Source organism: Drosophila obscura, unplaced genomic scaffold (assembly GCF_018151105.1).
Source record: "Drosophila obscura isolate BZ-5 IFL unplaced genomic scaffold, ASM1815110v1 contig_165, whole genome shotgun sequence".
NCBI lineage: Eukaryota > Metazoa > Arthropoda > Insecta > Diptera > Drosophilidae > Drosophila > Drosophila obscura.
Window position 1 is genome coordinate 3,127,900 of NW_024542752.1, and position 27,931 is coordinate 3,155,830.

A 27,931-nucleotide genomic window follows, 5' to 3' on the forward strand; every position below is an offset into this window, starting at 1 on the left:
TATGTTTATTGTCAAATAATATCGCTCTCCGATCGGGAGTTGGGGCCCATAAAACTCCCGTGTGGCTCCGGCCAGCGCCGACGACTACCTTCAGCACTGTGTACGGGCACTCGCATTTGGTTTTATTTTGTTTTTATTTTGGTTTCTGTTTGCACAAGAGTCGAGCTGGTGATATCAGTGACGATAGGGTCCCCCGTGATAATGCCCCGTACACTATGGAAACAACCTACATAGCTCTGCCAGCTACCTTTTTCGAACAGATATTACAGCTCTGATATGCTTGCTGGCTGCTTGCTTGCTCACGGGGATGGGGGATTGGGGTTGGATGGGGATGCGCATGGTTATGTGAGAGTGGGAGTGCGAGTGAGGGATTGGTAGTGAGAGATTGGGAGATGGGATGGCAATGTGCCCCAGGGGCTAATCAATGGAATTTGAATGTGGGGTTCGGTCTTTAATGTTTGTAGGAACATGTTTTGACTTAGTTTGGAGCCCTGTTCTACCCGGTTCGCCTTGCTCCGTAGCTTATCAGATAGGAGAGCAGGGCTACCGTTTCCAATCTTCGCTTGTTATCGCTGGTCACCCCACCAACACCACCACCACCACCACCAGAGTGGGGCGGGACAGCCCCCCCTACTAGCCACAAACCTACATACATATGTCGCTGTCGCTGCTTTCGGTTGGCGTCACACTGGCCGTCTCTATCGCACACACACTTGCAGGCAGCATTTTGTTTATGCCCTTATCTGACTTACCGGGGACCTGCGAATGCCAAAACGCCATGAATGGTCGATCGAAATCGACCGCCCCCTTGGTCTATGGTGTTGGCCTTGTCTAATTTTAATTGCGAAAGCTTCTTGGCCTACACGATCGCGATCTGTTCCTGGCGCTGGCTCTGGCACTGGTTCTGGTTCTGGAAATGTATCTGTATCTCTTCGCAGACATCTTGTCACATCCGTTGCGCAGCTCTGTTTGACAGCCGAAAATACACAACTCACAATGATAATGGCAATGGCAATGGCAACGGGCATGTTAACGATTAAATGGTCATCATGGAATGGAATTAAAAAACATATTAAAATACTTAATAATGAGCATAAAAAAGCTCAAGGGAGACTGGGGGATCTATTTTAATTATTTTGCGATGGGAAGAACTCATTTTTGGTAGTGAAAAGCTATACCCAAAGGAGTTACCAGCTACAATCTGAGTAGTGCCAAGTTCAAATCAGAAATTTCGCACAACTGGTGGAGTACCTTGGATTTGTTGTTGCTCTTCCACTTCCACTTCCAGCCGCCGGTCGCATGTTCGACACCCAATTCGCTCAAGTGCATTCCAAAGTTGTTCAGAAATCGGCCAAGACACCTGCGGCTCTATCTGCGGTATCTGTGGCTGTATCTGCCACTCTATCTGTGTATCTGTACGTAGCTGTGTGTGTGTGTGTGTGTGTTTGTAACATTTGTTCCGATAGAGAGGCGCAATTGTCTGCACGGTGAAGGCGGCGGTGCACGGCGCACGATGCACGGACCGGTAAGTGGTCTGTTTGTCATTTGTCATGTACCCGGAGGACTGTGGACAGTGCGCCACTTGTCGAACACACTTCAGAATGCAGAATGCACTTTGGAAAGTTTATGCCTGGTGACGGTACTGCACTGCGACTCGAACTATTTCAAAGAAAGATCACTATCTGTCCAACCGTGCTCCACATAGTTCCACGGAGTTCTACATCGATCAACCGTGTGCCTGTGTGTGTGTGTTTGTGTGCTCCAATAACCAAACCAAAACTGAGTCCAACCAATCCAAAACGAAGCCCAGCCAGCCAGCAGCTCTTTCGCCCATATATCAAAATGTACGTCAATTTTCATGCTTCGGACACTTGATAGACTGAAGTGCTTTACATTGATTTCACGTATACGTACTCAAGTGATTTATTGTAAAGGCTTGTAGGCACACTCGAGCTGGAAACTCATAATGTGCACACACCTGTACACATGTCTCTATGTGTAGCTACCAGCCCCACCTCTCTCTCCCTCTCTCTCCCTCTGTCACCGTTAGAACTGCGGCTTAGAAGTCTGTCTGTGTGACTGCCTGACTGTCTGTCCTCTGGTCAGACTCTTTGGCATTCTTGGATGTCCGCACAGCAAAGCTAATATGCTGGCTATCTCTAGAGGGGGCTTAGGCCACGATACTTTAAAGATGAATCACAGAGGATGACCAGAGGAGCTCAGGGTGCCGTAATTTATAGATAAGGCAATCCATAGACTTATCTATTCGCGTTGAACTATAAGTTATATCTATGGTTTTCCTTTGAAGCAGCCCTCCAGAATACTTCATGTAATTTATTCTATTCAGTCTCCTTGAAACTTGAGAGTTGGGTGCACTCTAGTCGTGGGGTGGGTGGTGTGATAATTCGAATAACAGTTTCCAATTTAAGTTTATCCTCTGCCGGAGATTTACACTTGGATTATCCTCGAGACGGCGAAAGCTCTTGTTGAATCCATTTCCCTCTTATCAATGCTAATCCGAATGGCAATGGGGGGAAATTGATTAGGTTCGTGGCGATATATCGCTGAAATATATGACCCATCAGCTGGCTGGCAACTATATTAAATAAATCAATATAATCTTGAGGTTACCTACCCCGTGCCCCTTTCCCGTGCACCTATTTCTAGCCCTCCACACCCACACCCACCCATAAAGCAGTTAATTTGCGGCATTGGGGGCGGATTGTTTGTTTTTCTGTTACTTTATTTTATTTATGCAAAATATTTCGAAAAAGAACACAAAAATCTAAAATAAAATGAAATGATTATACATTGAAAGTTGTTGTTGTTTTTTTTGGTTTTCTTTCTTGTTGTTGCTGTTGTTGTTTGTTTGTTTCCTTTGCATTCTTATGTTGTATGTGTTTTGGTTTTTCATCTTTGGGATTTTACAATTTGCCATTGTCTGGCATTGGCCTGGGCCCAGCATCCGAGGAGGAGTACGAGTACGAGTAGAAGCAGGAGCACATCTCTATATTTCTCTGTGTGTGTATATATCTGTATCTGCATCTGATCCCCCGCCAAAATACCGATCCGGATCAAGGATCAAAGATCAAGGACCAAGGACCAAGAGCCATGTACCATGGACCATGGACCATGGACAATGGACCAACCCACCAGGGACCAACCAATGCCGAATGCTGAAATCTTTTCCACATTAATAATAGTATATATAGCGTACAATTATTGTTGCAATTACAATTGTCTTTGAGTACATTTAATATTTAAATTTTCTTATACGTCTCTCTGGCCATCCGTTATGCAAAAATCATAGTTGGACAAAAAGAGAGTTACACAAATTTTACTTTGCTTTTCCTTGCAGCTTCAATTTTTTGTTTGAAAATTTCATTCATCTTTTGTTTGTTTTTTGTTTTGTTTTTTTTTTTTATTTTCAATGATGAGACTACGACAAAAACACATCCGATTTTTGTTATATGTAATTTTGTTGCAGCTTTTTCTTGCGTTTTTTGCTTTTGTTGTTCTTATATGCGTTTTGCATTTTTTATATGTTTGTGTAAATCTTTTTTGCATTATGATATTCTTTACGTTTCCATTTATTTATTCTTTTATTTAATTTTATTTATGCAGGACGGGGTTTATTTCTTACACATTTGCATCGTTTTTCTTTTTCTTTTCTTTTTGGTTTTTTTTGTTTGCTTTTAATATTACTTTCCGCTTTTTTTGTTTTCCTTTTTTGCTTCACTAAGTGTAAATATCAATTGTTTTTTTTATGCTTTTTTTCGCCATTTTTGTGGTTGTTTTTTTTGTTGTTTTGTTTTGTTTTTTTGTTGTTTTTCTTTATATATATATATATATATGTGTGTATATATATATGTATACTTTTCCATTTTGTTGTTGTTCTTGTTGTATTAATGAATAAATTAAAAAATATTCAAGCTTTTTTTTGACTAGTTAGAGTTTTCTCTTATTTTATCGTACGCATTTGTGTAGTTGATTTGCCTTTTTGGTTTTTGGATTTCGGTTGTTTTTTGCTTTCTCTTGAAATATATAGATGTGTGTGTGTGTGTGTATATATATACATACGTAGGTATATATACATATGTATTTGGTATATTGTTGTTGCAATACATTTAGCATTATAAAGGGTGTGGTGTACATATGTGTTTGTGGTTTTAGAGAGGTGCAGGAGAGCCTTGGGAAAATATTTAAATGTGTCCGGAAATACTTTCTCTTCGGCAAATGGGATCCATAATATATTTTTGGAAATCTTAAGCCATTAATTAGATGTATTTAATGTTTAAATCGATTCGAATGGAAACAGCAAGTGTATATTAAATAAATATTAAAATTAAATATTTAAATATTTAAATATTCAAAGTGAGATAAATCAAGCGATTTGATTGAACCGAAAGCGAACCAATTGTGGCTCGAAGACTGTGATTGATAGAGTTTGATATTGGCCACAAGATTGAATTGAGAATAAAACTGAAGTTGCAGCCAAAAGTAAAACTGAAATTGCCATTGATAAAGATGCTAAAATGTAAATTGAAATCATAATTGATGCTCAAATTGTAATTTCAATCGATACAGAAATTGAGCCTGACACTGAAATTGAAGGTGCAATTTTAGCCGCAACTTAAAGCTGAATCTGCAATTGGTATTGTGACTGCAATAGAGAGTGAAGCTGGAGTTGCAGTTGAAATTGGAATTAAGTTTGCAATCGATCGATCGCTGATCATTGATTTGAATATTTCAAGTCCAGTTTCAATTACAACTTCAGTGTCAATCCTATTTGCAGCCTCAACATCGTTATCAATTACAATTTCCGTCTTAAGTTCAATTAAAAAATTATCCATTCAATTTCAGCGTCAATCTCAATTTCCAAATCACAGTCACAATTCTAATTTCATTTATGGTTTCAATTTAAAATTTGATTTATGCATCATTTGGTTTCAATAGCAATCTCAGTTTTTATCCCAGTTGCGATTTCAGCATTTCCGCATTTCAGCAATTTTTGTTACAATTTGATGATCCATCTTAATTCGAAAACAAGTTTCAAAGGGCATGAATTTTAGTTTTAATTTAAATTTAAGTTTAGAATAAACGAATCAAATACGATTAATTCTGAGACTCAATTTAAAACTGATTTAAAATCTTTTTTTAATTTTGTGTAGTTCTCAGTTAAATTTTGGTTGGCTAGGGAAGGGCATTCGCGCTTCGACTGCACGTTGGTAGGATATTTCGATTATTTGATTTAATTGAGTAACAATCTGGCTGCTCGAACAATGCGGGCCAAATATTTGCCAAGCAATCGAGTTGAGAAATGAAACTAGCCATTTCGAAATGGTTTATCTGTGAGGCTCCGTCCACTCTAGTCGGTGCCAGGTTTTGCCTTTGTCTCCGTCTCTGTCTCCGTCTCCGTCCTTGTCTGTCTCCGTCTCCGTGTACGTTTACGTGTCCGGGTCTGTCTCTATTTGGGGACTACACCGATGTGCTGTGCTTATCAGATTTTGCTGACATTTGGCGCTAAGGCAATTATGCAAACACTTCGATTGCAGTTCGAGGGCTCTCCTCCTCCCTCTCTCGTGTGTGTGTGTGTGTGTGTTTGAGTTTTTTGTGCTGGCTTTTGAGTGAAACATGTAACATAAGAGAGAAAGAGAGAGAGAAAATGTTTTCTTTCGACTAACACACAAAATGCTGAAAAAGTTCTAAAAGATTTTCGCTTTCTCTTTTGGTTTTCTTTTTGTTTTTTTTTTTTGTGTCTGCAATTAGCTTAGCGTTTTGCATGTTGCATGTTGCATTTTGCATTTGGTTTTGTTTCTGTTTTTACGTAGCAGATTCATACAATACAATACAATATATACTCGTTATTTATGACCACACTCATATCCATTTGTCAGCGGATCAGCGAATCAGCGGATCAGCGAATCAGCGGATCAGCGAATCTGCGATCAACGATCAACGATCAGCGGTTGAATCGTTATTCATTATTCATGGGTCTGAACGTTCGGTTGTGGCTTTTGGTTTGCTTGTGTATAGATACATAAATACATTTATGGACATTTCTTTTTGCTTTGCTTTAAATATATTGTATATATATGTATATGTGTGTGTGTGTGTATATATAATTTGTGGGATTTTACTCTGCGTCTGCCTCTGCCTCTGCCTTGCCGTATATATAGCTGTATGTGTGTGTGTAGCGGGAGCGTGTGTAGAGAGTCCTGCATATACGGATGCATGCTCGTGTAAGGATTAGTACGCGTAGGTAGCTCTTAGGTTCACATATGTCTCAGTGTCTCAGTACGTGTGTGTGAGTGAGTGTGTGTGTTTGTTTATGCTTTCAGCAATTAGCGTGGCTTTAATTGTACGAGTATTGCGTAATTTGGTAAGAGTTTGCTGAGTTATGGATATCCGCTTAGCAAGCATTTTGACGATCTTGCGATGCTCGAAAGTATGCTACGAAGCAGCCATGACCCATGGGTGTATCTGTGTGGGTGTGTGTGTGTGTGTTTGGGTATGTATGAGTTGGAGGGTGTTTTGTAAGAGAGTGACTCTGTGGGCATCTGTGTGAGTGTGACTTGACAATTTATTTATTAGGAATATCTTTTTTGTTTTTTGTTTTTCTTTTTGCATTGTTGCATTGCTTTGGCTCTCCTCTTTATTCTAGCCCTTCTGCTGCTCTACCCCTAGCTCCATCCTTGGTGTATGTGTATGTGTATGTATGTGCTTGTGTGTTGCTTTTCCGCTATTCAACTGCCGCGATGGACTTCCAATTTGCATTTTAAATATTGGTAAGGAAATGTAGGGAAAAACCAACGGAATACTGTTCTTTTTCAATTTGGTGTACTCGTTTTGTACGAATATGTGTATGTATGTGTGTGTGTGTGTGTGAAAGGGTTGGGGTAAAGGAGTGAGTGGACGAGTGAGAGAGAGAGACAGCGAGAGAGAGCTTGAAATAGAGAGAGAGAGGGATGTTGTTTTACTGACTGCATTTTGTTAAACATTTAAATACTTAAATTTAATTGCTTGCTTTTATATTATTTGCCATTCTGCTTGCTTTAATTTAATATATAGATGCATTACCATTTCATTGGATTCTTCCATCCGATACTCCCATCATTTTCTGCCTTCCCTTTTTCTCTTTCTTAACTGCTTTTATCTCTTATTGGAACTGCGCTCCTTTTGACGAAAAAAAAACATTCTTCTGCATCTCATTTTTTTTTTGTCTTCTTTTTTGTTTTTGTTTTGTTTGTTGTGTTTAATATTATGTTTAAGTTTTTTTCCATTTTGAAATTGTTGTTGTTGTTTTTTTTGCTGCTGCTGCTTTTTGCGTTTTTTGCTGTTGATGTGCCGTGCTCTCGCCTGCTCGCTTGCTCTACCGCTGCCGCTGGGACGCTTACTCTTTCACCTCAAAGTACTTGTAGGTCGGATTCTCGTACCCATTGATCTGCATATTGGGCACGATCTTGTCCTCCTGTACGATGGGATGGTGTGTGGTCACGTTCTAGGGTGCGAAACAAAGAGAGTTAGCAAATGTTATATAGAGGGGAACATAGACAGAGCAGGGATAAAAGAAAGGCTGAAGCTGAGGCTGATTTTACTGAATGCTTCAAAGAACATTAACCCCAAGGGTACTTTATGTATTTCATGAATATTTATGTCTGCTTAGACAGCAACTCAGTACTCAGGGAATCTTCTTCGGAACGATCTTTCACGAGTTTTGTCTTTTCCCCAGCCAATCCAGGGATTATGCGCACCTGATCCACCTCAATGAAGCCCTGGGCGTGCGGCGAGCGCGATGTTCGCCACTTGGCAACGGCCACACCCACAAAGACAGCCGCCATGAGGGCGATGCCGGCAAAGGAGAGAGTGAAGTAGACGTTGCGTCCCTCCTTGGCCGCGTGCGCGTGCGCAAATTCGCGGCGCAGCGAGAAGCTCTGCAACGAGAACGAGAGAGGATAGGCTTTAGGCAGATGCGGCACGAGTTGGCGCCGCAGCTCAAATACCGATTCGCGGTGGCCCAGATCGTGGGTCATGAAGTGCTGCACCTGCGGCTCGGCCTCTTGGTGGGCCACGGCAGCAGCCACATCCTCCACCGCCCGTTGAACGGCATCATCGTCAACCGTTGGCAACACAGTCTGCACCTTGGTGCTGCAATGAGAGACAGCGTGTGAGAGATCAGTCTTTGACACTGAGAGAGAGAGAGAGAGATGTGGAGTACTCACCTGACAGTGGCCTCAGCGTACTCGGCATCGGCCAGGTCCTTCTCGCTCTTGGTGGTGTCGAGATTCAGGTTGGCAGCGGTTACTAGGCCCCCGTCGATGCCCAGCTCCTTGCTGTTAATACTCTTGTCTTGTTGCTGCGACTGCTGTTGCTGCTGCTGTTGCTGTTGCTGTTGCTGCTGTGCCTGCGACTGAGCTGGGGGCTGGGACTGGGAGGAGGACTGGGATGGGGATTGGGACTGCTGCTCGGCCGCCTGCGACTTGAGCATGTCGTCAACCTTCTTGGCCTCCATGCGTAGCTTTTCCTCGCGCAGCTTCTCACGCTCGGCGGCACGCTGCTCCTTACGCTGCTTCTCGGCCAGACGCAATCGCTCCTTCTCGGCCACCTTGCGCTCGATCTCGATGCGGTACTTGTCCAGGATGCCCGCCTCTGCCTCCTCGCTCATGCCGAGCGACGAGCCGGGAATGTCGTCCTTGCTGCGCAGTGCCAGAATGTAGTCGTTCATCAGCTGGGCAATTTTGGCGGACAGCTCTGGGTAGCGCTTTAGCATGGTCATCGACTGGTTGACAGCCCGATCGATGTCGATCAGACGCTCCAGGGTGCGGGGTCGCTCTGAGGCAGCCGCCTCCAGGCCGCCCGGTCCGCCGGAGTTCAACAGGTGTCGGTAGTGTGCCAGGGCATGGGCTCGGTCCTTGTGCAGGGCCCGCAGCAGCTTCTGCAGACACTTCTCCACATGATGGGCCTGTCGGGAGATCGGCATGTTATTATCTCTATCTATGAACCTCTCACAAAAACGTGGCTAAATGGGGTATTTGTAATGCCATGGGTGAAGGAGATTCCTTTCTATTCAAAAGGAATGGACTGGCTGGGACGGACTGTGCGGTGTGTACTCACATTGGGTGGCTGCTCGGTAAGGGCCTGGGTGTAGCAGGTCATGGCCTCGCGCTTCCTCTGGTTGATGTGGGCGAGCACGCGTTGCTGGTGCATGGCGGCCAGCTGGTGCTTCTCGGCGTTGCCTTCTTCCTCGAGTGCCTGAACAGAAGTCTAAAATTACATTCCCATATAAAGACGTATTGCACACCAAGAGAGAAAGATTATCAGCATGGGGAATTTGCCGTGTCGATCGGTATCAAAAAGTCGATCGGTTAAACGGTTCTTAAGATTTTTTTTTTCGTATTTTTTTTCTTTTTTTTTTCAGTTAGCTTTCAAAATTTTCTGTGGTTCGTTCGTATTGCGTGAGATGTTTTGCGGTTGGAAATTGTTTTGGGGGTGGGGGGGGGGTCTGTGTGTGTGTGTGTTTGTGTGTGTGTGTTTGTGTGTGTGTGTTTGTGTGTGTGTGTCAGGTGGTATTGTCATTTGCCCTGCTAGGCTTGCTGGGGGGATGGATGAAGGTCTGAACAATGTCGTTAAATTGTTTGGTTGGTGCCGCTACAGAGAACTGGTGCTGCAGAGTAAGACACACACAGACAGAGAGATGGAGAGATAGAGGTAGAGGTAAAGAGAGAGGGTGGGTGGTAGAGGGAGAGCGAGAGTGCGGTGCAATGTGCAGGCCTCAAAATGATTTGATGCAGTAGCCTAGCAGTCGGGTCTGGTCCGGAACGGAACGGAACGGATCTGTGCCGGGACATGGATGGATTCTCGTATGTACACATGACTGGTGCATGGATGGATGCTCTGTTGTCTGTATAGAGCAATAAGCGCAGCTTTTCTAAGTATATTTGGCGAAAGGTGCAAGATACACAGATACAGATACAGATTCGATCCCCGGGGGCATACTGGATCATATGAGTTCGCTTCGTTTTGTGTGTTGGTTCGTTCCGTTCTGTTCTGTGGGTGGGGTCGGAGCTTGGGGCTTGGGGCTGGGTTAAGCACTATTTGATTAGAGTGAAAACTAAGGATTACGGATTAAAGGATTCGACTATGGTAGTACTAGTACTAGTACGAGTACGAGTACGGATACGTGTGGGTTGTGGGGTATATGTATAGTATGGTTTAGGTATAGTTTAAGCCAATCAATCAGTTCAACTACAAAAGCACTTTTGAGTTAGGTATTGTATTTTGATGTGGTTATGTGGGTATGTATGCATAAGTATGCAATACCATTAGGTATTGTATGTAGCGGTTGTATTTTTTGTTTGTTTGTTTGTTTGTTTGTTTGTTAGCGCAGTACTGGATTAATGTTGCTCTTTCGTTACTTTGTTAGATTAGCATTATCGTTACGGTAATTGTTATTGCTGTTATGATTACAATCTGATGCCTCTTTCGCTCCCATTTGCCATACATATGGATACACAAAGGAAACCAAAAAATAAAACGAGAAACACACACAAAATGATGCCCCACACACTATCCAGAGCACGGGTGCCATCACCCTTTTGTGTGGCTCGGAATAGTGTCGAGACAAGTTTGTAAAAATGATAAATGAAAAGCAGGCGATAGAATGAACACAACTAAATGTGAGACTCAATGAGCAGCTACTTAATGGTTAGAGGAGTAGAGTAGGAAGCAATTACAATACGATACGATACGACACTGGGTGATACTGGGTGATAATGGGTTAAAACAGGATCGGAAGAAACATAAGCCAAATTATAAGCGAAGATGTACGAAGATGTAAGAGTTTCGGATGCTACGAAATGGGTTAGATACGCCGCAACAGTGACGTCCTTTGGCAGGGAGGTAATCGATTATTGTTATCGACTCTCAGGTTAGATTCGAGAGTCGTTGATCACCGATCAGGCAATTGTTTTTAGGCATCTTCCATCAGCGATTGTTGCAAGTGGCTTTCCATCGAGTTTAAGCTTTAAAATTCGAAAGCTTTCCGCTATCGATTATTATCGATTATCGATACGATCGTAGCGATCGTTGCTTTTGCTGATCCCTTGCCAAATGACGCCACCGTTACACACACACACACATACAGACAGATGCAGATATATACATACATAAATTAGCATATACGAATATACATAGTTACAGGGGTCATAGAATAAGAGGATACAGGGCATACAGGTCATACAGGTCATACAGGTGAATGCAGGCAGTTCAAGTTAGATATTCAAATGCAGGGAGAGAGACGGGTAGAGTGCAAGCGAGTTGAGACAAAGATATAGATAGAGATAGAGAGACACTGACAGAGTGGAGGAGAGTGAGACAGTGAGAGAGTGAGTGATAGTGAGAGAGAAAGAGAGCGAGAGATGAGTGCGTCACATGGAGATGACTAACCTGGAAGCGGGCGGTCATGCGCTGCTTAAATGATTGGGCAGCCTTGGGATCGGCCAGCCGCATGTCCTGGTACTTCTCCTCCAGATCGGACCAGTCCTTCATCACACGGGTGACCTTCTCGCGATGCGATTCCTCAAGGCGCTGTTGGGCTTCCTTTGTTTAGAATACGTTTTGTGTTGCATCGATAAATAAACCTGCGCCCTCGTCATAAACACTTACTTTCTGACTTACTTTGTAGCTCTGGTGCTCGTAGTGCGGATCAAAGTGGGTGAAGTACGGATCAGAGGTGGGCTGTGCCGTCGACGGTGGTGGTGCCCCAGCTCCAGTCCCAGCCCCAGCTCCAGCTGCAGCTCCAGACCCAGTAGCGGCAGCAGCAGCAGCGGCGGCAGCAGCAGCGGCAGCTGCGGCAGCAAGTCGATTGATACGATTGGCATTACTGATGGCAGCCTCTCTGGCGGCAGCCTGGGCCGGCGAGTAAATGGGAATGCGTGTAACCTGGTCGGGCTTCAGGGGTGCCTTGCCGGAGCTGCCATCGGGACCCACGGGCAGGCTGGACGGGGACGAGGAGGCCATCGACAAAATGGGTACCTTGAGGCCCACGGGCTTGGCGCCACTGGAGCTGCCGTTCTGGTCCCAGGTATCGGAGTCATTGTCGCCCTCGGAGCCAGCGCCATCCTCCTCGTAGTTGTCGCCATCCTCGCCGCTATCATATTCCGCATTAATGTCATCCAGGGAGCCGCTGCTGGCATCGCCAGCCGAGCCAGAGCTGGACCCAGTGCCGCCAGCCGCAGCCGCCTCGTCGGCCACCATTTCGTCCTCCTCGTCGTCGGCCATCAGATCATCCTCGTCGTCCAGCTCATCATCGTTGGCGTCCTTCGAGTAGTTGGACTCGTTGCTGTCATCCTCCTCGTTGTCGTTCAGCTCATCGTTGGCACTGCTGATCTGTGCCGGGGGCATCACCGGCAGATCGGTCTTCTTCACATGAATCTCATCGGCTGAAAGCAAAGACCAGAAATGGTTCTAAATGGTGTTCGGATGTAACTGACTCACGTGTCGACTCACTCTTGAAGTGCTTGGGGCAGCACACGAATTCCACGCCGGAGAAGAGCGATATGCCGCAGGGCAGCAGCATGGCGAAGCTGCGCATCTGCATGCCCCGTTCCTGGCAGGCGGCGGCGCCCGTCTGGTTCCATCTGACGAATGGCCAGCAGCGGGACGCATTGTGGATGTGATCGAAGAGGCAGCCCTCTGGCACCAGCAAGGCGTCCGATTGGAATGGTCCTTCTGAAGCCAAACGTCGCGACGTTTTGGATCATTGTCGAGGATTGTGCGTGTGTGTGCGTGTGTTGATGGTGGAGAGCAAATGTGGATCAGTTGGTAGCAACCGACGGGAACGGGGTCTTTCGTGGTACTCACCCAGACAACGGAACGGCTTAATCCAGCGGTGGGATCCCTTGCACTTGGCCGCGTTCAGAGCACCCTGGCGGCACCAGCCGCCGATCTTCTGGTAGTGCGACGACTCCACAATGTTGGTAATGTCTCGATTGGGATAGGCCTGCAATGCGAGCGTTGTAAAAATATAAATATCCGAGTGCCAGCAGTAACCTAGTTCTCCCCGAGTGGTAATGTTGCAGGGGAATTCATTTATCTGAAAGGATTCTCTCTGTTGGATTGCTTCCCTCCCATTCGGCTTTGTTTCTGGGCTATATTTGCTGCCACCCCACACACCCCTTCCCCACACTTTTTTCTGCTGCTGCTGCTGCTGCTGCTGCTGCTGTTGGCTTCCGACAATGGCCAGTAAAACTTTAATTGCCTGACTCGTTTGATTGACTGACTAAATGACTGACTAACTGAATGGCCTAATAAAATATCCCACATGCTGTGTCTGTATGGCTGTATTCGTGTGTGTGTGTGTGTGTGTGTGTGTGTGCACCCATGTGTGTACGATTGTTGGAGTGTGTATGTGTGTGTGCACTACATTTGTTTCAAACAATTATGTGCCGAGTGGCACACACTCACTTTCTCATACTTGGATACTCATACAAATACAAACACAAACACACATGCACACGCACACACACACACACACACACGTAGAGAGGCTCATGAAAATGAGGCCTTTTTAAATGTTGTTTGAGTGCTTCGTTGCAAATGGCGCACATGGAGAAGTAGCAAAGAGGAGAGGCAAGAGAAGAGAAGAGAGATGGAGAAAGCGAGAGGGAGAGGGAAAGGGAGAGAGACAGAGACAGAGACAGAGAGAGAGAGAGAGAGGGGATAGAGGCAGTGGCAGAGTGAGTGCAAACGGCACGTAGGCAACACTCGCTTACTTGCAAACTGCCACAGAACAGGCGGTCAGACACCCATAACACCCATAAAACCCATAACACCGACCCACACAAACACACTCGCTCGTACATAAATATCCCTTCCTTCATATTCGCCATACACCCACACTGCATCGCAACACCCATCCAGCCCAGCCCAGCCCACCCCAGCCCACCTTCCCCTCTCCGGTCGACACATTCCGAACAGTATATTGCTGTCGGCAAGCAGGCTAAATAAAACATTAAAAGCACAAAATAATGATGCTGATGCATGTCAAGTCAAGTCAAACTGAAAACCGAAACCCCAAAGGCCTCTCCTCTGAAGCGCTCCCCTGCCGCCCCCCTACCCACAGTAGGAGAAAACAAAAAGTCTTGGCAAGGCCTTGTGCCGTGGTCATTCCATATGCCGCCTCTGTATGTACATACATATGTATGTATGTATGTATAATGTGTGTATAACAGTGGTGGGACTGCACTGCCGGGGATAACACATTTGAGGGCTGGTGGAATGTATATAACATATGTATATATGTATATTAAATAAAACTGTTATACAAGCTGATATTGGAACTAATAATAATTTTTCTAGCCAATATTCTAATAATTTTATATTAAATCTGATGACACAGAATTTATAAAAGTTTTGTGTATAGCAGTTTTATATATAACAGTTTCTTTGTATAACACTTTTTTGTATAACATATATTGTAGGCATACTAGATTCGTGTATAACACTTTTCTGTTTTAAAGTTTTCTTTATAACAGATTTTTGTATAACAGTTATTATATGTATACGAAATTCCCCCATTTGAAATGCATGCATTTTGATTGAAGTATAACACAGTCCAGCGAGTAGGTCGGCTCGAGGCCATCCATCCGTCCATCCATCCATCCATCCACTGTGTTCCAGCTGCGCTTTCGATTTGGGTGTTTGTGCCTCGCGTTGCGTGAGTGCCAGCCACGCCGCCACACAGCCATGCCCCTCGCTCAACAAGCACCTAGTGCTGCCACCCGCCGCCTACTTCTCACCTACTTCACAAACAGTTGGCTTTAAAAATAAAGAAACGCACATCATCATCATCATCATCATCAGCAGCAGCAGCAGCAGAGGTGAAGGTAGAGGTAGGGTCGCTGTTGGTGTGGGAGGTTCTAGGCATGGCCACAACGACGACGACGTCATGTCATTCACACGGCCCAGTGCCTGTCCAGAGCGGTCGATGGTCGCCCGGTAAGCCTGGTCGCCCGGTCGCCTGGTCGCTTGGTCGCTTGGTCGCTGGAGTATATAAACGTTCCGCAAATATAACCCACACACACACGCACACATCCGACATCTGTGGAAAGTGAGACTCACTTTCGTATACTATTTCGTATCGTATACCCCATGAGCCCCATGAGCCCCATGTAGCATGAGCATGAGCATGAGCATGAGCCTGTAGCCTCTCTGTGCGTCCTAGTGCTGGCGAAAATGTGTTCGTTATACTTGGCTTAATCAAAACATATTCAACCGAGCGTGAGGCTGTTTAAGTGGCTCGCTTGAGAGAGTTTGCGGCAAATACACGCAGCTCAAGTTATTGCAACAGCATTTGATTCTTTTGTTTGAGCCACCCACCCACCCACACACACTCACACACACACACACACCATACATATACGTATGCAGGATGAGCCAAGCAAATTTAATTGTATAAAATTAGTAGAGAGCAAAAAAAAAATCCACGCTCCGCTGCACCGCATTCCCTTTGGAGCGACTATGTGTGTGTGTGTGTGTGTGTGTGCGCTAATGACAGACAAACAATTAAACTTGACATTTCGCTTTGTCTCTCATACATATACAAATACATGTACAAGTACATCCATATGTATGTATGCACGTGGGGAATAGCAATGGAAACAGGACACACGGCTCGCGATCCCTCTGCCAACCAGTTCATTGTTGCTGTCCAACGGGTGTGCCATGAGAATCCTTGAGCAGTGCAGTGACAAGGGACGGGGTAACTCGATATGGCAAATACCCGTACGTACATTAACGGCAGCGAGTCGACTAGTCGAATCGCTATCCTTGAGATTCTATTCTGCATCCTGTCGCTGCTCGAATTTTGTTGCTTGCTTATGCGTGTGCGAGCTTGTGGCATGCATTGTTATGCCAACTGAATAATGGTGGTGGAGGCGGTGGGGGCTCTTATGCAAGCGCAGAATTATCCATTTGATTGGTTCCGTAAAGCACCGCCACCCACTCATTGTTACCTAAGCTGATGAAGATGCCACGTGAGCGCAACAAATCCCGTTAAAAGGAGCGCTGGATATACGTTTTTGACAGCGCCTCACAAGCCGGATAACATCTTTATATAAGTGGTACTGGGACCAGCTCCAGCTCCAGCTCAAGCTCAAGCTCCCATGTGTGCTGTGTCAGTCAATGCATGCCAAATGCAAACAATCGAGTCGGTGGCCCCCAACGGGGCACGGGACACGGGAAACGGCATACGGGACACGGGGCAATGACGATGGCGATGCGGATGTGGATGAGGATGAGGATGAGGAAGTCCCAGCTCTGTTGCGCTCGGCAGTGGAGCGCGTTATTGAAAATGATTTTTTAATGCGGCACTGACATGAGGCCACCAGCAGCATTACGTTGCCGTTGCCATCAGCATTTCCTCTCTCTCTCTCTCTGCCTCTCTTTCGCTCGCCTTTCCACTCTTCTGGTGCGTGCTCGGGCAAATCATTTTGTGAAAACTTTCTATTTGCATTTTTGTTGCCTTCTTTGCAGTGACGGAAAGTTGTTGGGGAAAGGCTAGTGGTGGTGATGATGGTGCTGGTGCTGGTGCTGCTGCTGGTGCTGCTGCTGGGTAGCATGCCTCGTGGCGTTTGTTTGCACAGGCCGCTGAGCTTGTTTTAATTTAAGTTTGGCCAAAGCCCCACGTGCCACGCCCACGCAATCTACAGCCCCCTCGGCAGTGCCTCGCCTCGCCTCACGACCTCACTCCATTCCAAATCGTTCCTTTCCGTTCCAGCCCAGCCCAGCCCAGCTCAGCCCAGTCAAAGCTTTCGTTTCCAAGTGAAACAAGTTTGAAACGTGGCCACGCTGCGTATACGTATTTTTTGTAGTTTACTCCTCCGACTGTGTTGGCTCTCTTTTAGTTTCGTCCATTCCATTCAGTGACTAAGCCAAACCGCACCAAGCACCTACCTACCTCCTACCTCCTACCAGCTGCCAGCTACCCTTCTGTTTATGCCTGCTCCCCTGCTCCCCGGCCACTTGGCCTTCGCGCGTGCCTGCTCCTTTGCTTCGTTGCTCTGCGCCGCCAACATGTTGACATTGAAATTGTAAAAATAATTTCCCATTCCCCTGCCCCGTTGTACGCCTACACATACGTACATAGCCGTAGCATGTGGGGAGCGGAAGGGGGGACAGCACAAAGGCCAAAAAGGCTAAATGTTGTTATTGCTGGGGCCCAGCCAGAGTCCTTGCATTGCCTTTTGTTGCTATACAAATCCCCTAAAGGGTGCCCATCTCTAGCTACTACTTTCTTGACCAGCTGTGTCTTCATGGTATTTCTTGTGTACTTAAACTGGGAGCGGCACGCGCGACACCTGTGACACAATATTGTGCACAATATTTTTAAATATTTAGCTTCTAGGAGCTGAAGCTCAGGGCGAATATCTGTGGCTGCCATTGCAAGCAAAGAGCATCAAAAGCTTCGGCACTCGATGATGATATTTCTTTAGCTTGTTCAGTTAAAAGTCCTTTTTTCTTTTTTGTTTTTTTTCCTGCTGACAAAATGGTTCGAAAGTAAACACAATTTTAAGGTGCCATCATGGATGTGTACATATGCAAGTATGCATGTGTGCGTGTGCCTCAGTGTGTGTTTCAGTGTGTGTGTTGGCGTGTCCAAATGTGTGTTTAAGGTTCGCTTTGACAATCGTTACGCTGCTGTTCCCTCCACTGGCCGAACGGGTCAGTTGAGTGCTTGGCTGGGCTTCCATTTGATTGCGTGTCCCCCTGCCTATGGCACCACTAAGCTGCTACGCACTAAGAGTTTAGGCCATCTAATTGCGACTGTACTCGTGCTCTGTGCCATGGCAACAGTTAAACAGCACGCGGCAATTGGATTTTTTTTGCATGCGCGACTTATGTATGGGCTAAATGCTCGTCTTCCATTCCATCTCTCAACACTCGAATATTCTTCACTGCTTTGGCCACTGTTATACAGACAAAACGGTATATAGCCATAATGTGTTGTCGGTATACACACCGAAACCAACCAACCGAATGGCCCATCTCCCTGCTGCCTGCTGCCTGGCCGAAGCCGAAACAGAAGCCTCGGGGGCGCAGTATCCCCAAACGGGCCGCACATACATCACCTTTAATGGGCATTATGTGTAAGCAAGCATTTAACTCGAAATGTCCAGTAACATAACAAACAATTGAATTAGGGCCAACCAGCCAGCCAGCCAGCCAGTCAGCCAGCCACTAAACAACCCACTGCTACACCTCTCCAGTTTGGCAGCTCCCAGCTCCCATCTCCCAGTTCCGGTTGCGGGACCATTGTCAGTGCCCTGGATGGGCGAGAGTGGTGCAATTTTGGAATCATTTAAGCGAGCGGCTTAGCTGGCAAAACGGACCCATTTGTGTCCCGGTTGTACGAGTATGTGTACTGGTGTACTGGCGCCGTGTCTGGCTCAGCGAGTGAATGGGCACTGAAGCCCGGGCTAACTATATTAAGCCATAAGCTGGCTACACAGTCTCTCACAGCACACAATCATCGCAGGAGCAGAGGGGATCTGGTGGCGAGGGGAGCTGAATGGTTGGCTAAACTATTTAGCAACTAAACTACTTTTTGCCTGTTCACTGAATTTCAATACGGCCATTATGGGGCCCCATAAATATAGTTTGCATAAATATACATAGTTCTAGAACAAGCAACCCGTCCACTGGCTGCCTGTCTGCCCGTCTGCCTGACTGCCTGCTGACGCCGATGGTGTCCTTTAACGGTGAGTGGCTCACCTGTCAGCCGCAGCCACCGACTGCATCAGTTACAGGAACAGCAACAGCATCACCACATACGTACACATACGAGTGCTATAAACGTCAGCATCCAGTCTCCACGTCAGCATTAGCATCATCCACATCCACATCCGCATCAGCAGCAGGTTGGCTTATCAGCAACAGCATCAGCAGGGAATGGGTGTGGGTGGGGGTGCGGGTGTGGGTCAGCAGCGTCAGCCAACTTCAGATGAGTGGCAATTACAAGGAGCCTCTGTCCTGTCGCTTAAATGATCCGCAAACTATTTCAAACAGCCCAGGCCAGCCCCGCCCCGCCCCGCCAGCATGCTCGTACAATTATGCACAAACAACAACGGCAAAGAGAAGTGCAATTGACTCATCTCATCTCTGCATTGCTGTGTTGTGTTTGTGCATCTCTTGAAGCGACGTGTCTATATAAATGCCCTCCCATTCGTACACCCAGGACACACACAGCACAGCACTGGAGCACATTTGGAGCAATGAGCTATGATCTATGAGCCATGAGTTTGCTCTCAAATCGGATTGAACTGAGACGCTGACAGCGCGTATAATTAGCGCATCGAAATTGGCTAAATAGTTGGCCATGCAGAGCGAGAATCGGCGGCTCAGCCCATCTCGTTGAGCATACATGGAAGGCCTGCGGCCAAGTAGCAATTGGGGCGAAGGGCAGGGCTCCCCTGCCGAGGGGATGGCCGAGGAGGCCCTTCTGCTAATTGAGCGATCAATGGAAGATGAGTTGCCGAAGTGGTGTGCGGAGGGGGGTGGGAAGGGATAGCAATCCAATGCAAGAAATTGGCAGACTCGTTAATGGCTCGTTGATAAGGAATTTCACAGCCACAGCAACGCACACTTCTTCCTCTTCCTCCTCTTCCTCTTCTGCATATGTACATATACACACACACAGACACATGCGTACAAAGGAAAACTGTGTGTGTGCGGCGTGGGCGGGGGGGGTGTGGCTAAATGCTTTTGGGGGATATTCAATTACAAAGCCTTCCTAATTAACGTTCTGGTCCGCGGCTGCGTGGCCCTCGGTCCAGTGGCCCTAATGAGATTTTCCACAGGCCCCCTCGGACGACCACCCCCACTCCCACTGTGCCTATCGAATTGAATGCGGTTAACTGAATTTATATGGGATTTGCGTCTGCAAAATGCAAGTTCCTCGTACGCATAAATGAAGAAGGACATGAGCTGCCAGGCGCTATCCTGGGGAAAGGGGAACTGCTCGTAACAACTCATCAGAAAGTCCCATTTATCATTATTAATGCGGCATTTTTGCCCGAATTCGCTGACTAACAAGCCCGCGCCAGTGCAAATGTAAGCAATCCGAACAGATACTCGTATTCATGCCATTTTTGATGGCCACCCATGTTGGGGCTCTCCACTCCCATCCATGGGACATGTAATTTAACTCATTAGGCAAGTCAAACAGGCAAATATAGCGGGGATTTTCCGATGGGCAGGACACTGGCACTGCGTTGGGGAGCGGAAGAGATGGGTCAGTCGAATAAATACAGAGCTGGCAACATTTTGAAGTCTGACACCGCAAGGCAAACAGTGGCCCGTCAACCCGTGGCAACCAGGGCTGCCAGCAAATTAATTAATTTCCATTTGAATTGCAGAGTAAGCGAGCAAACTGCCCGAGAGTCAGGGAAATTCGGCGAAAGTTGAGCTGCCACCCAAAATGGAAATAAAACCAGCCGACAAAAAAGAAAAGAAAACAAAAAAAACCAACAAAAAATTGAAACTGGAACTGGAACTGGCAAAAACAAATTGAAAAGAATAAAATAAATACCAACATAAATATGTTATGTGCAGCACTCTGCAGCGGGCGGGCGTATGGGGCAGCAGAAAGCGCAGCGCGGCTTCTGATGGTTGGCAAGGGGTGCTGTGCTGCAGGGGTGGCACGAGTAGATGGACAAAAGGACAATAAAAGGCTTTTAATTAATTTCTTTCACGTCCAGCGTCAAGGTAAAGCCAAAATAAAAGTGCAAAAAGCGTGGAGTGGGAGCGAGCAGTGTGTTGGGTGGGGGGTGGCGAGTGGGGCTGGGGGAAGCATCAAATATTCGTTCGGTTTTTTCGGGGCTGTGGCGCACAAAAAAGTGTTGCATACTTCGGGGCAGCCTGATTTATTTGCTAGCGTGTGGTGCCAGCCGAAACGAGTGGAATGGAACGTAGCGTAGAGTGCTCTCCTCCCTCTCTCTCTCTATTGCACTCTCTTTATCTTTAGCTGTGTGTGTGTGTGAATTAAGTGAGTGAAAAAACTGCATGCAAATAGCCAAATTTACCCGGGCCAAATGTTTAAGGGGGCAGGCAGCTGCCGTGCTGCCACTGCCACTGCCACAGCCGCTTCCTCCGCTCTGGCCCATGCTTGACATTAATGGAGAGAAAAACTCACTGCCTGCCACTCGCACTCGCATTCGCAATCGCACTCGCACTTTGCCTTTGCTGTGGCCTGGACCCGGGCCTGGTTCTGGCTCTGGGTCTGGATCTGTGCCTGTGCCTGGGGGGGGCGGGAACTTCGTTAGTGGTGCGCCTAGCTTTGAAGGCTTTTTCATGGGGCAGCGGCGCGAATTGAAAATTGCGTGTAACTGCAGCAGCACCAGCATCAGAAGCAGTTTGTGGGGCGTGTTTGGTCGGTCAGCAAGGCCTAACAAGTCGCTTAGCCAGGGGCGCACCAACCACATCCTCTTTCTGACATTACGCATGCACCACACAGTGTGGCACGAGTACATCCATCCATCTATCCATCTATCCATCTATCCAAATATTCAATGCAAATACGTATGGCTGGCACAATATTCGATTCGATGGCTACTGGCTGTTGTCTTTAATTATGATGTTATTGCATTTCATAACGAGTGGTGGGAATGGGCGCGGAGGGGCATGACATGACATGGACAAGCAGACAACCGTCCTGGGGGCAGGTGCTGCATCAAAAACATTGCCCCAGCGCCATTAATAATAAATAAATTACCATAATTATTAAACATGAGAGGAATGGCACCAGAAACAGAACCAGAAACAGCAGCAGCATCGAATAAATCGCGAGCAAAAATTACGTAAAATATACAACAACAACAAAAAAAAAACACACACAGAGACACACACGAAAAAAGAGGATACCAAAATGAATCGAAATGAAACGGAAGAGCAAAATGCAAATGAAAAACCAATAAAATATTTGTCATTTACACACATCCCATAGCCAGCCAGCCAGCCAGCCAGCCAGCCAGCTCTACATATGTTTTGAAAGTGTAGTTGTGTGTGTGTGTGTGTGTTTCTGTATAATTTCGATTTATGTTGTGGCAACAGCAACTGCGGGCGACAACCAGAACAATCGAATCGAAGCGCACAGCAGCAAAATGAGGACGAGAATGTGGCTTGGGGAGAAATCTGGAGAGGCAGTGCCAGAGCCAGAGCCAGAGTGAACCAGACCAGAGTCATGCAATTTGACTATCAGATTCAAATGCGACAGTTTTGACAGCTCGTCGGGCTCATTATTTGCATACAGATGACGCCGCCGATGATTTTGACAGCAAATGAGGGCCACAAAGCCATGGACGCAGTAGAAACACACAACCCCAAGCCCAAGCCCAACTGCAACCCCAACCACAACCTTACCCTTACCCGAGCTGACCTTAAACCAAATCAAAAGCAAACCAAGCCACAATGCTACCCCACAGTGTAGCCGCACTAGAGGCGGCGCTTTGAACGGAGAATCAAGAGAAACTTCCTCTGGATAAGATGCCCACAGATGCCTACAGCTCGTACTTGTAAAGTGAACTGGAGTCACATCTGTTCTGACTTCCATTTGGAGTGTTGAATGTTGGCTTTGATAGAGCACAGAATGAAGGCACTAAAGTTGGGTGTCCTGCTCGTCATTTGATGTATGAAAGCTACGCTCTACTCTGCTCTACTCTGATACACTTCACTCTACTCTATTTATTCCTTGCAGATCCTACACATACTGGCAACAGCGTTGATATCATCACTCTCTACCATGTATATATAACTGGGGTATTTTATTCTTCAATATATCAGGGAGTATTACCCTTCGAAATATTAGCAAAGTGTCACAAGAGATCAGCGGAGGATGTACCCAGTCCCAGTCTCGGAAGAACATTTAAATTCAAACATCAAACAACAAACGATATTGTTCGTAACATGAGTAACCATTATAGCTGTATTGTGTGTTATATAGATATAGTTTGTGAATGCAGTATGTGCGCGCCGCTGCTGGGGCTCGGCCCCGCCAATGTATGCCCGTGCTGCTCCGTGTGGAAAATACTGTTTGTATCGGCCCCCTGCCAAGCTAAGAACGGCTGGAACCTGTGTGGTCAGGCACTTGACTGGGAATCTGCTTGTTGGATCCAGGCTATAGCTGGGCATGGTGACGAGTAGGGCCAGAATAAGCAAGAAGAATACCAATACGACATAGGGGCTAGGATTGAGTGACAAGAATTCGCAGGGAAAGTTGAACGGACTTGTGCGTTGACTTTTTACATTGCGGCCGCCACTGGGTCTGGCATTGCGTTGGCCATTGCTGCTGCGATTGTCTCTATTATTGCCGCGAATGACTCGGCGTAGTTCTTGGTCAAAGTCTTTGCGCTTGTCAACATCCATTAGGACATTTTTAGCCTTGAGGAGCGCCTGAAAGGCCTTACTGGCGCCCGGTTGACGGTTTTTGTCCGGATGCACCAGCAGAGACCACCGCCTGAAGGAAGTTTTGATCTGCGCGCTCGTGGCAGTGTGGGGCACATCCAGAACGGCATAGTAGTCGGTGGGACACGCACTGACTCGACGCACTGCCTCCACTTGATCGTTCTCATCCATTTTGTTGTTTTGGGGAAGTAAATTTATTTCGTACCGGCACAAAAGTAAATGTTGATTGATTTTAATCGGGTTAACTTACGCCTGGCTGGGCATACTTAGTTCAATAGACAGGATATATGGGTAAGATTGAAATAAATTGAAGCTAAAGTCAACGTTAAATGATTTAGAAGTGCACAGAAGCGAATGGAAGGAAGGAAGGAAGGACAAGTGAAATGGGTAGCCAAATACTCGTAAATACAGGGCAGAGAAAAACTAAAGCCCGTGACTAATGACTGGCTGAGAGGAATGTTTTATAAATGGGGAATATTTATGTATACATGATTCATGGCCACAAAATGTTTGCCTTGAGCCTGGTCTCTCTCTCTCTCGTTTTTATTCCTACCAAAAAGACCACCCAAAATACGTTTTATTTAAGTTTTCAGAGAGTACAGGGCAAAACTAATAAGCCCTGAAAGAGCTCAACAGCTCACATTAACTGCACACAAATGGCTGGTCTGTGATCTGATTTCATTTTGCCCGGGGAAGGCCACACATTTCCATGGTAACCGCAGCACAGCGAAGAGCAAAGAGCGATGCCAATGAGAAGTAAATATTTATGAACTACGGGTATTTATTGAACATTTGATGATGCTGAGTCTCTGATGACGATGACGATGATGATGATATAACAACAAAAGAAGCTTCATCATTATTAGCAGCAACGGCAGCAGCCACGGTTACCATTAGCCAGCAAGAGGCAAAAGAAAAATGTAATTAAAAAAGCAAAAGGAAGCGGGTGGGGCAGGGCAGGGCAGGGCAGGGCAGAGAAAGGGTAGCAGGACAAAATGTTGACTATGGAATGCCAATTTATGACAGCGCCGACAGGGATGTCATGTATACACAGATACACACACACACACACACACACACACACTACACATACACTATGCAACATATTGGAGATGGAAGAGACACAAAATACAAAAAGCGAAAATAAATGGAAAATTAATGAAGTGCCGTTTAATGTTGTCTCAATGTAAACGCTTTCAACGCAGCGCAAATTAAATTGTTCATGCCACATATGTACATATGTACATATGTACATACGTACGTATGTAAACACTGAACCACTCAGAGTGGCAGTGCCACACTCCTGTGGCGTCCCCTGGCTCCGCCGCTGTGCTGTTGGCTGCTTTTGATTTATTGGTTTTCTTCAACCATTTTTGTTGTATGTACATGTACAATGCCGCAGCTCCTGTTGCTGCTGCTTCAGCTCCTACTGCATTCTATAACCTCAGTTGAGCGTTAGCCTCCCCATAAAATTACATTTTGCCAGCCGCTTCCCCTGTCCCTCTGCCACTCCCACTGGCTGACCACACGGCGAATGCGCAATCCCAACATGAGTGAGGAACGGAATGAAGGAATAAAGGAAACTTTTCCATATGCAAAGTGCAATGGAAATTGCAATTTTTCATGCGGCTTCCTCTTTGGCTTTTGCCTTCAATTCAATCAAATGTAAAGGGGAAGTGAGCCACTACCGCATTATGGGATATTCCCCATTCCCCATTCTACATTCTCCATGCTCCATGCTCCATTCGGTGCAACTTACCTTCTTGCAGTAATCAAGCAAATCCATTTTATCACGCAAACATGTGGCGCCAGTTGTCTTCTTGCTGAGGTCCGTCACCCAGCGTCCCTCCTCGGACAGATATTGCGGCTGATAGATTTGTCCGGCTTCGCAGAGTACGGCTATTTGCGGCTCCCAGCGTGGCGAGGCGCCCTGCAACGAACAAACACACACAGACAAATGCATCGATAAGTAAATGTTAATGGAATTAAATTTTAAAATTTATAATTGCCAAGGAAACCCCGTAAATCCAGCACTCAGATCGGGAAGGGGGCTGCTGGGGTCCGAAATCATGCGAAATATTTCGAAAATTCCAATTCAACAATGCGTATACGCAATGCCAGCTATGTGTACATACATTTGTTTTGCTCCTGACTGCCTGACTGCCCCACTGCCTGACTGCCTGCCTGCCTGCTCTGCTGCTGTGCGTGGGTGAGTGTGGGGGAATCAACAAAGCCAAAGACAAGACAACGAAACACGAAAGAACACAGGCAAAGAGCCGCATACAAAGACACGGAATGGAACATTAATCATACGCCACATTGTGCAGGCACATCCCACATTCCTGAGGCAACGGCAACACCCCAGCCAGTTCAGCCCCCTTTCTCTCTCTCTCTCTCTCTTTGTGTGTGTGGGAGAGGCGTGCCAAAGCGATAAAAAATGATGCCCCAAGACAGGCATGGAGAATAGCTAGAAGGGAGAGGGGAGGCTGGCTGCCACATAAGCTGAAGAGGCAGATTAGAAACGGCAAAGAAGAGGAAAGAGCTCATAGGGAAGAGGAGGCTGTGCAACCGTGCCAAAGAGCAATTAATGGTTGTCATTAGTAAGAGAGAGAGAGACAGAGAGGGTAAACGCTTCATTACCACATGACATGGCCAGTCCAGCCCAGTCCCTCAATCTCCCTCTCTGTCTCTATCTTCTGCAGATGATGAATGTCCTGGCAAATTATGCATAACGATATCAATTGATACATTGATTGATTGATAGCCTGCCAGAGGCATGCCAGCCTTCAGCACTTGCACTTCCACTTCCACTTCCAAATACTAGCGCCAGCCTATCCACAAAAAGGATAACCAGCAGAGAAGAGACAATGGCCAGACAATTTGAGAGAATCAGCGCCACAGCCACAGCTACAGACAGGCAGCCCAGTGTGCTGGGCTTATACGGCGTGGCTCTGATCTGAGACAATGCCAACGCTGATTGCAATCAAAGCTTTCCAGCTCTCAATTATGACCAGGGAACAATAAGCGTATTTTGTGATCTGCGCTTTGCTTTTAATTCACGGCTTCAATTTCTGACTGCTCTGTTTTGGCTTTGTTTCTGTACTCTGTTCTCGTTCTGCTCGGCTCTGCACTGCCCTGTCTACTTGCTGGTCTTTCGCCAAATCTGCAAATCCGATGGGGGGAAGGGTTGGGCTTAAGTCTTCCCCTCTCCACTCCCACTCCCGCTCCCTGGTCTTTGTTACCGGTTTTTAGGGCTGGGCACAATCAAAATGCGAGCAGGCAGCCCAGTCTCTGCCTTTGTTTTGCACTGCTGCATTGTTCCTAGCAGCTTGCTGGATGAAAGCGATACGCACCAACCCCACCCCCCACCCCACCCATGGAGGGATCCATTCAGGATCCATTCAATCACGCATCTACCGGAGCGGCACATGAAAGGGACTGGAAAAGACACCTTCTCAGAACTGAAATGCAATATGCAATCCCAGCTTCGGGCTTAAGCTCCGACGGGGCTTGCTAATTGCAAATTGTGCAGCGGAATGATGTCCCCTGCCCACGGGAATATTCGGGGAATTAGAAGACGCCGTGTGTGTCCAATTAAATCGTAACTTCCCCCACGGCAATAATGCTCTCACAGGCGTACATTTAATTCCATTGGAAGCCATTTACGTTGCACATTTAAATGGTAATCGCCTCCCACGACTCCCACTCCATAATTTTACTGCCAGCGCAGACAAATGTGGAAAGTCAAAGCTGGAAAGTCTTGGGCATAATACTTTGAAGCATAAACCTTTGAAACCTTTCGTCACTCCCCGCTCTCTCCGCGCATTTCGAACAAATTATTTCAATTATTCCTTTCCAACATAAAGCAAAATAATGGCAGGAAACTTGCACATTTATCACACTTGAAACTGAATCTTGGTTGTGAGGGAAACCAATCCCTAAACTATGCTTTAGCTTTGATGTATGGCGCGATTACCTGCGGATAGATTGCCTGGGAGAGACGCCACATCAGCACCAGAGAACACCCAACAGCGTGCGTCTCTCTGCAGCTTTAATCAATATTCATGGGTATTGATGGAAAATCCTAGAAATTCCCCCGAGTCACCCCCCCCACACCCCCAAAAAAACAACAACGACAAAAAAGGAAGCCGACAACGTGAAGCTATTCATATTCATCGCACACGCTATGGATGCAACCAGCCAACCAAGCAACCCTTCCCTCCCCTCCCCGCACCTGTCCAGCCTTCTCAACACATGTGCAGTACCACCGATCAGGCAGGCAGTCAGGCAGGCAGGCAGACCGTACGCATTTAAGTGCTTCAAAGAGTAACGGATACTTGTAAAACTTCATTAAAGCCGACTTCCGGCTGCCATGCAGATGCAGGCTGCAGCTGAAATATGCATTACATTATACTCGCACACTCGTACACGTATGCCTGAAGGCTCTCTCTGCTTGGCTTCTGGGTGTGCGATA

General features: G+C 46.5%; 1 protein-coding gene across 8 annotated transcripts in view; it reads right to left on the minus strand.

Moving 5' to 3' along the window:
- Nucleotides 1–7,257: 7,257 nt before the first annotated feature.
- The window catches only part of LOC111066230 (amyloid-beta-like protein), a 52,448-nt gene continuing 31,774 nt past the window's right edge, over nucleotides 7,258–27,931 (minus strand). The window contains exons 3-12 of one of the 8 annotated variants that reach the window (XM_022354677.2): nucleotides 25,217–25,387; nucleotides 12,862–13,000; nucleotides 12,508–12,726; nucleotides 11,677–12,440; nucleotides 11,446–11,586; nucleotides 9,115–9,264; nucleotides 8,223–8,962; nucleotides 8,004–8,148; nucleotides 7,755–7,934; nucleotides 7,258–7,501 (exon numbers count right to left, since the gene is read on the minus strand). In XM_022354677.2, coding sequence (XP_022210369.2) covers nucleotides 7,394–7,501; nucleotides 7,755–7,934; nucleotides 8,004–8,148; nucleotides 8,223–8,962; nucleotides 9,115–9,264; nucleotides 11,446–11,586; nucleotides 11,677–12,440; nucleotides 12,508–12,726; nucleotides 12,862–13,000; nucleotides 25,217–25,387 — 2,757 coding nt within the window. In that variant the 3' untranslated portion in view covers nucleotides 7,258–7,393. Of the gene's footprint in view, nucleotides 7,502–7,754; nucleotides 7,935–8,003; nucleotides 8,149–8,222; nucleotides 8,963–9,114; nucleotides 9,265–11,445; nucleotides 11,599–11,664; nucleotides 12,441–12,507; nucleotides 12,730–12,861; nucleotides 13,001–25,216; nucleotides 25,388–27,931 lie in introns of all 8 variants that reach the window. The other 7 variants (XM_022354676.2, XM_022354671.2, XM_022354675.2 and 4 more) reach the window with 7 other exon arrangements.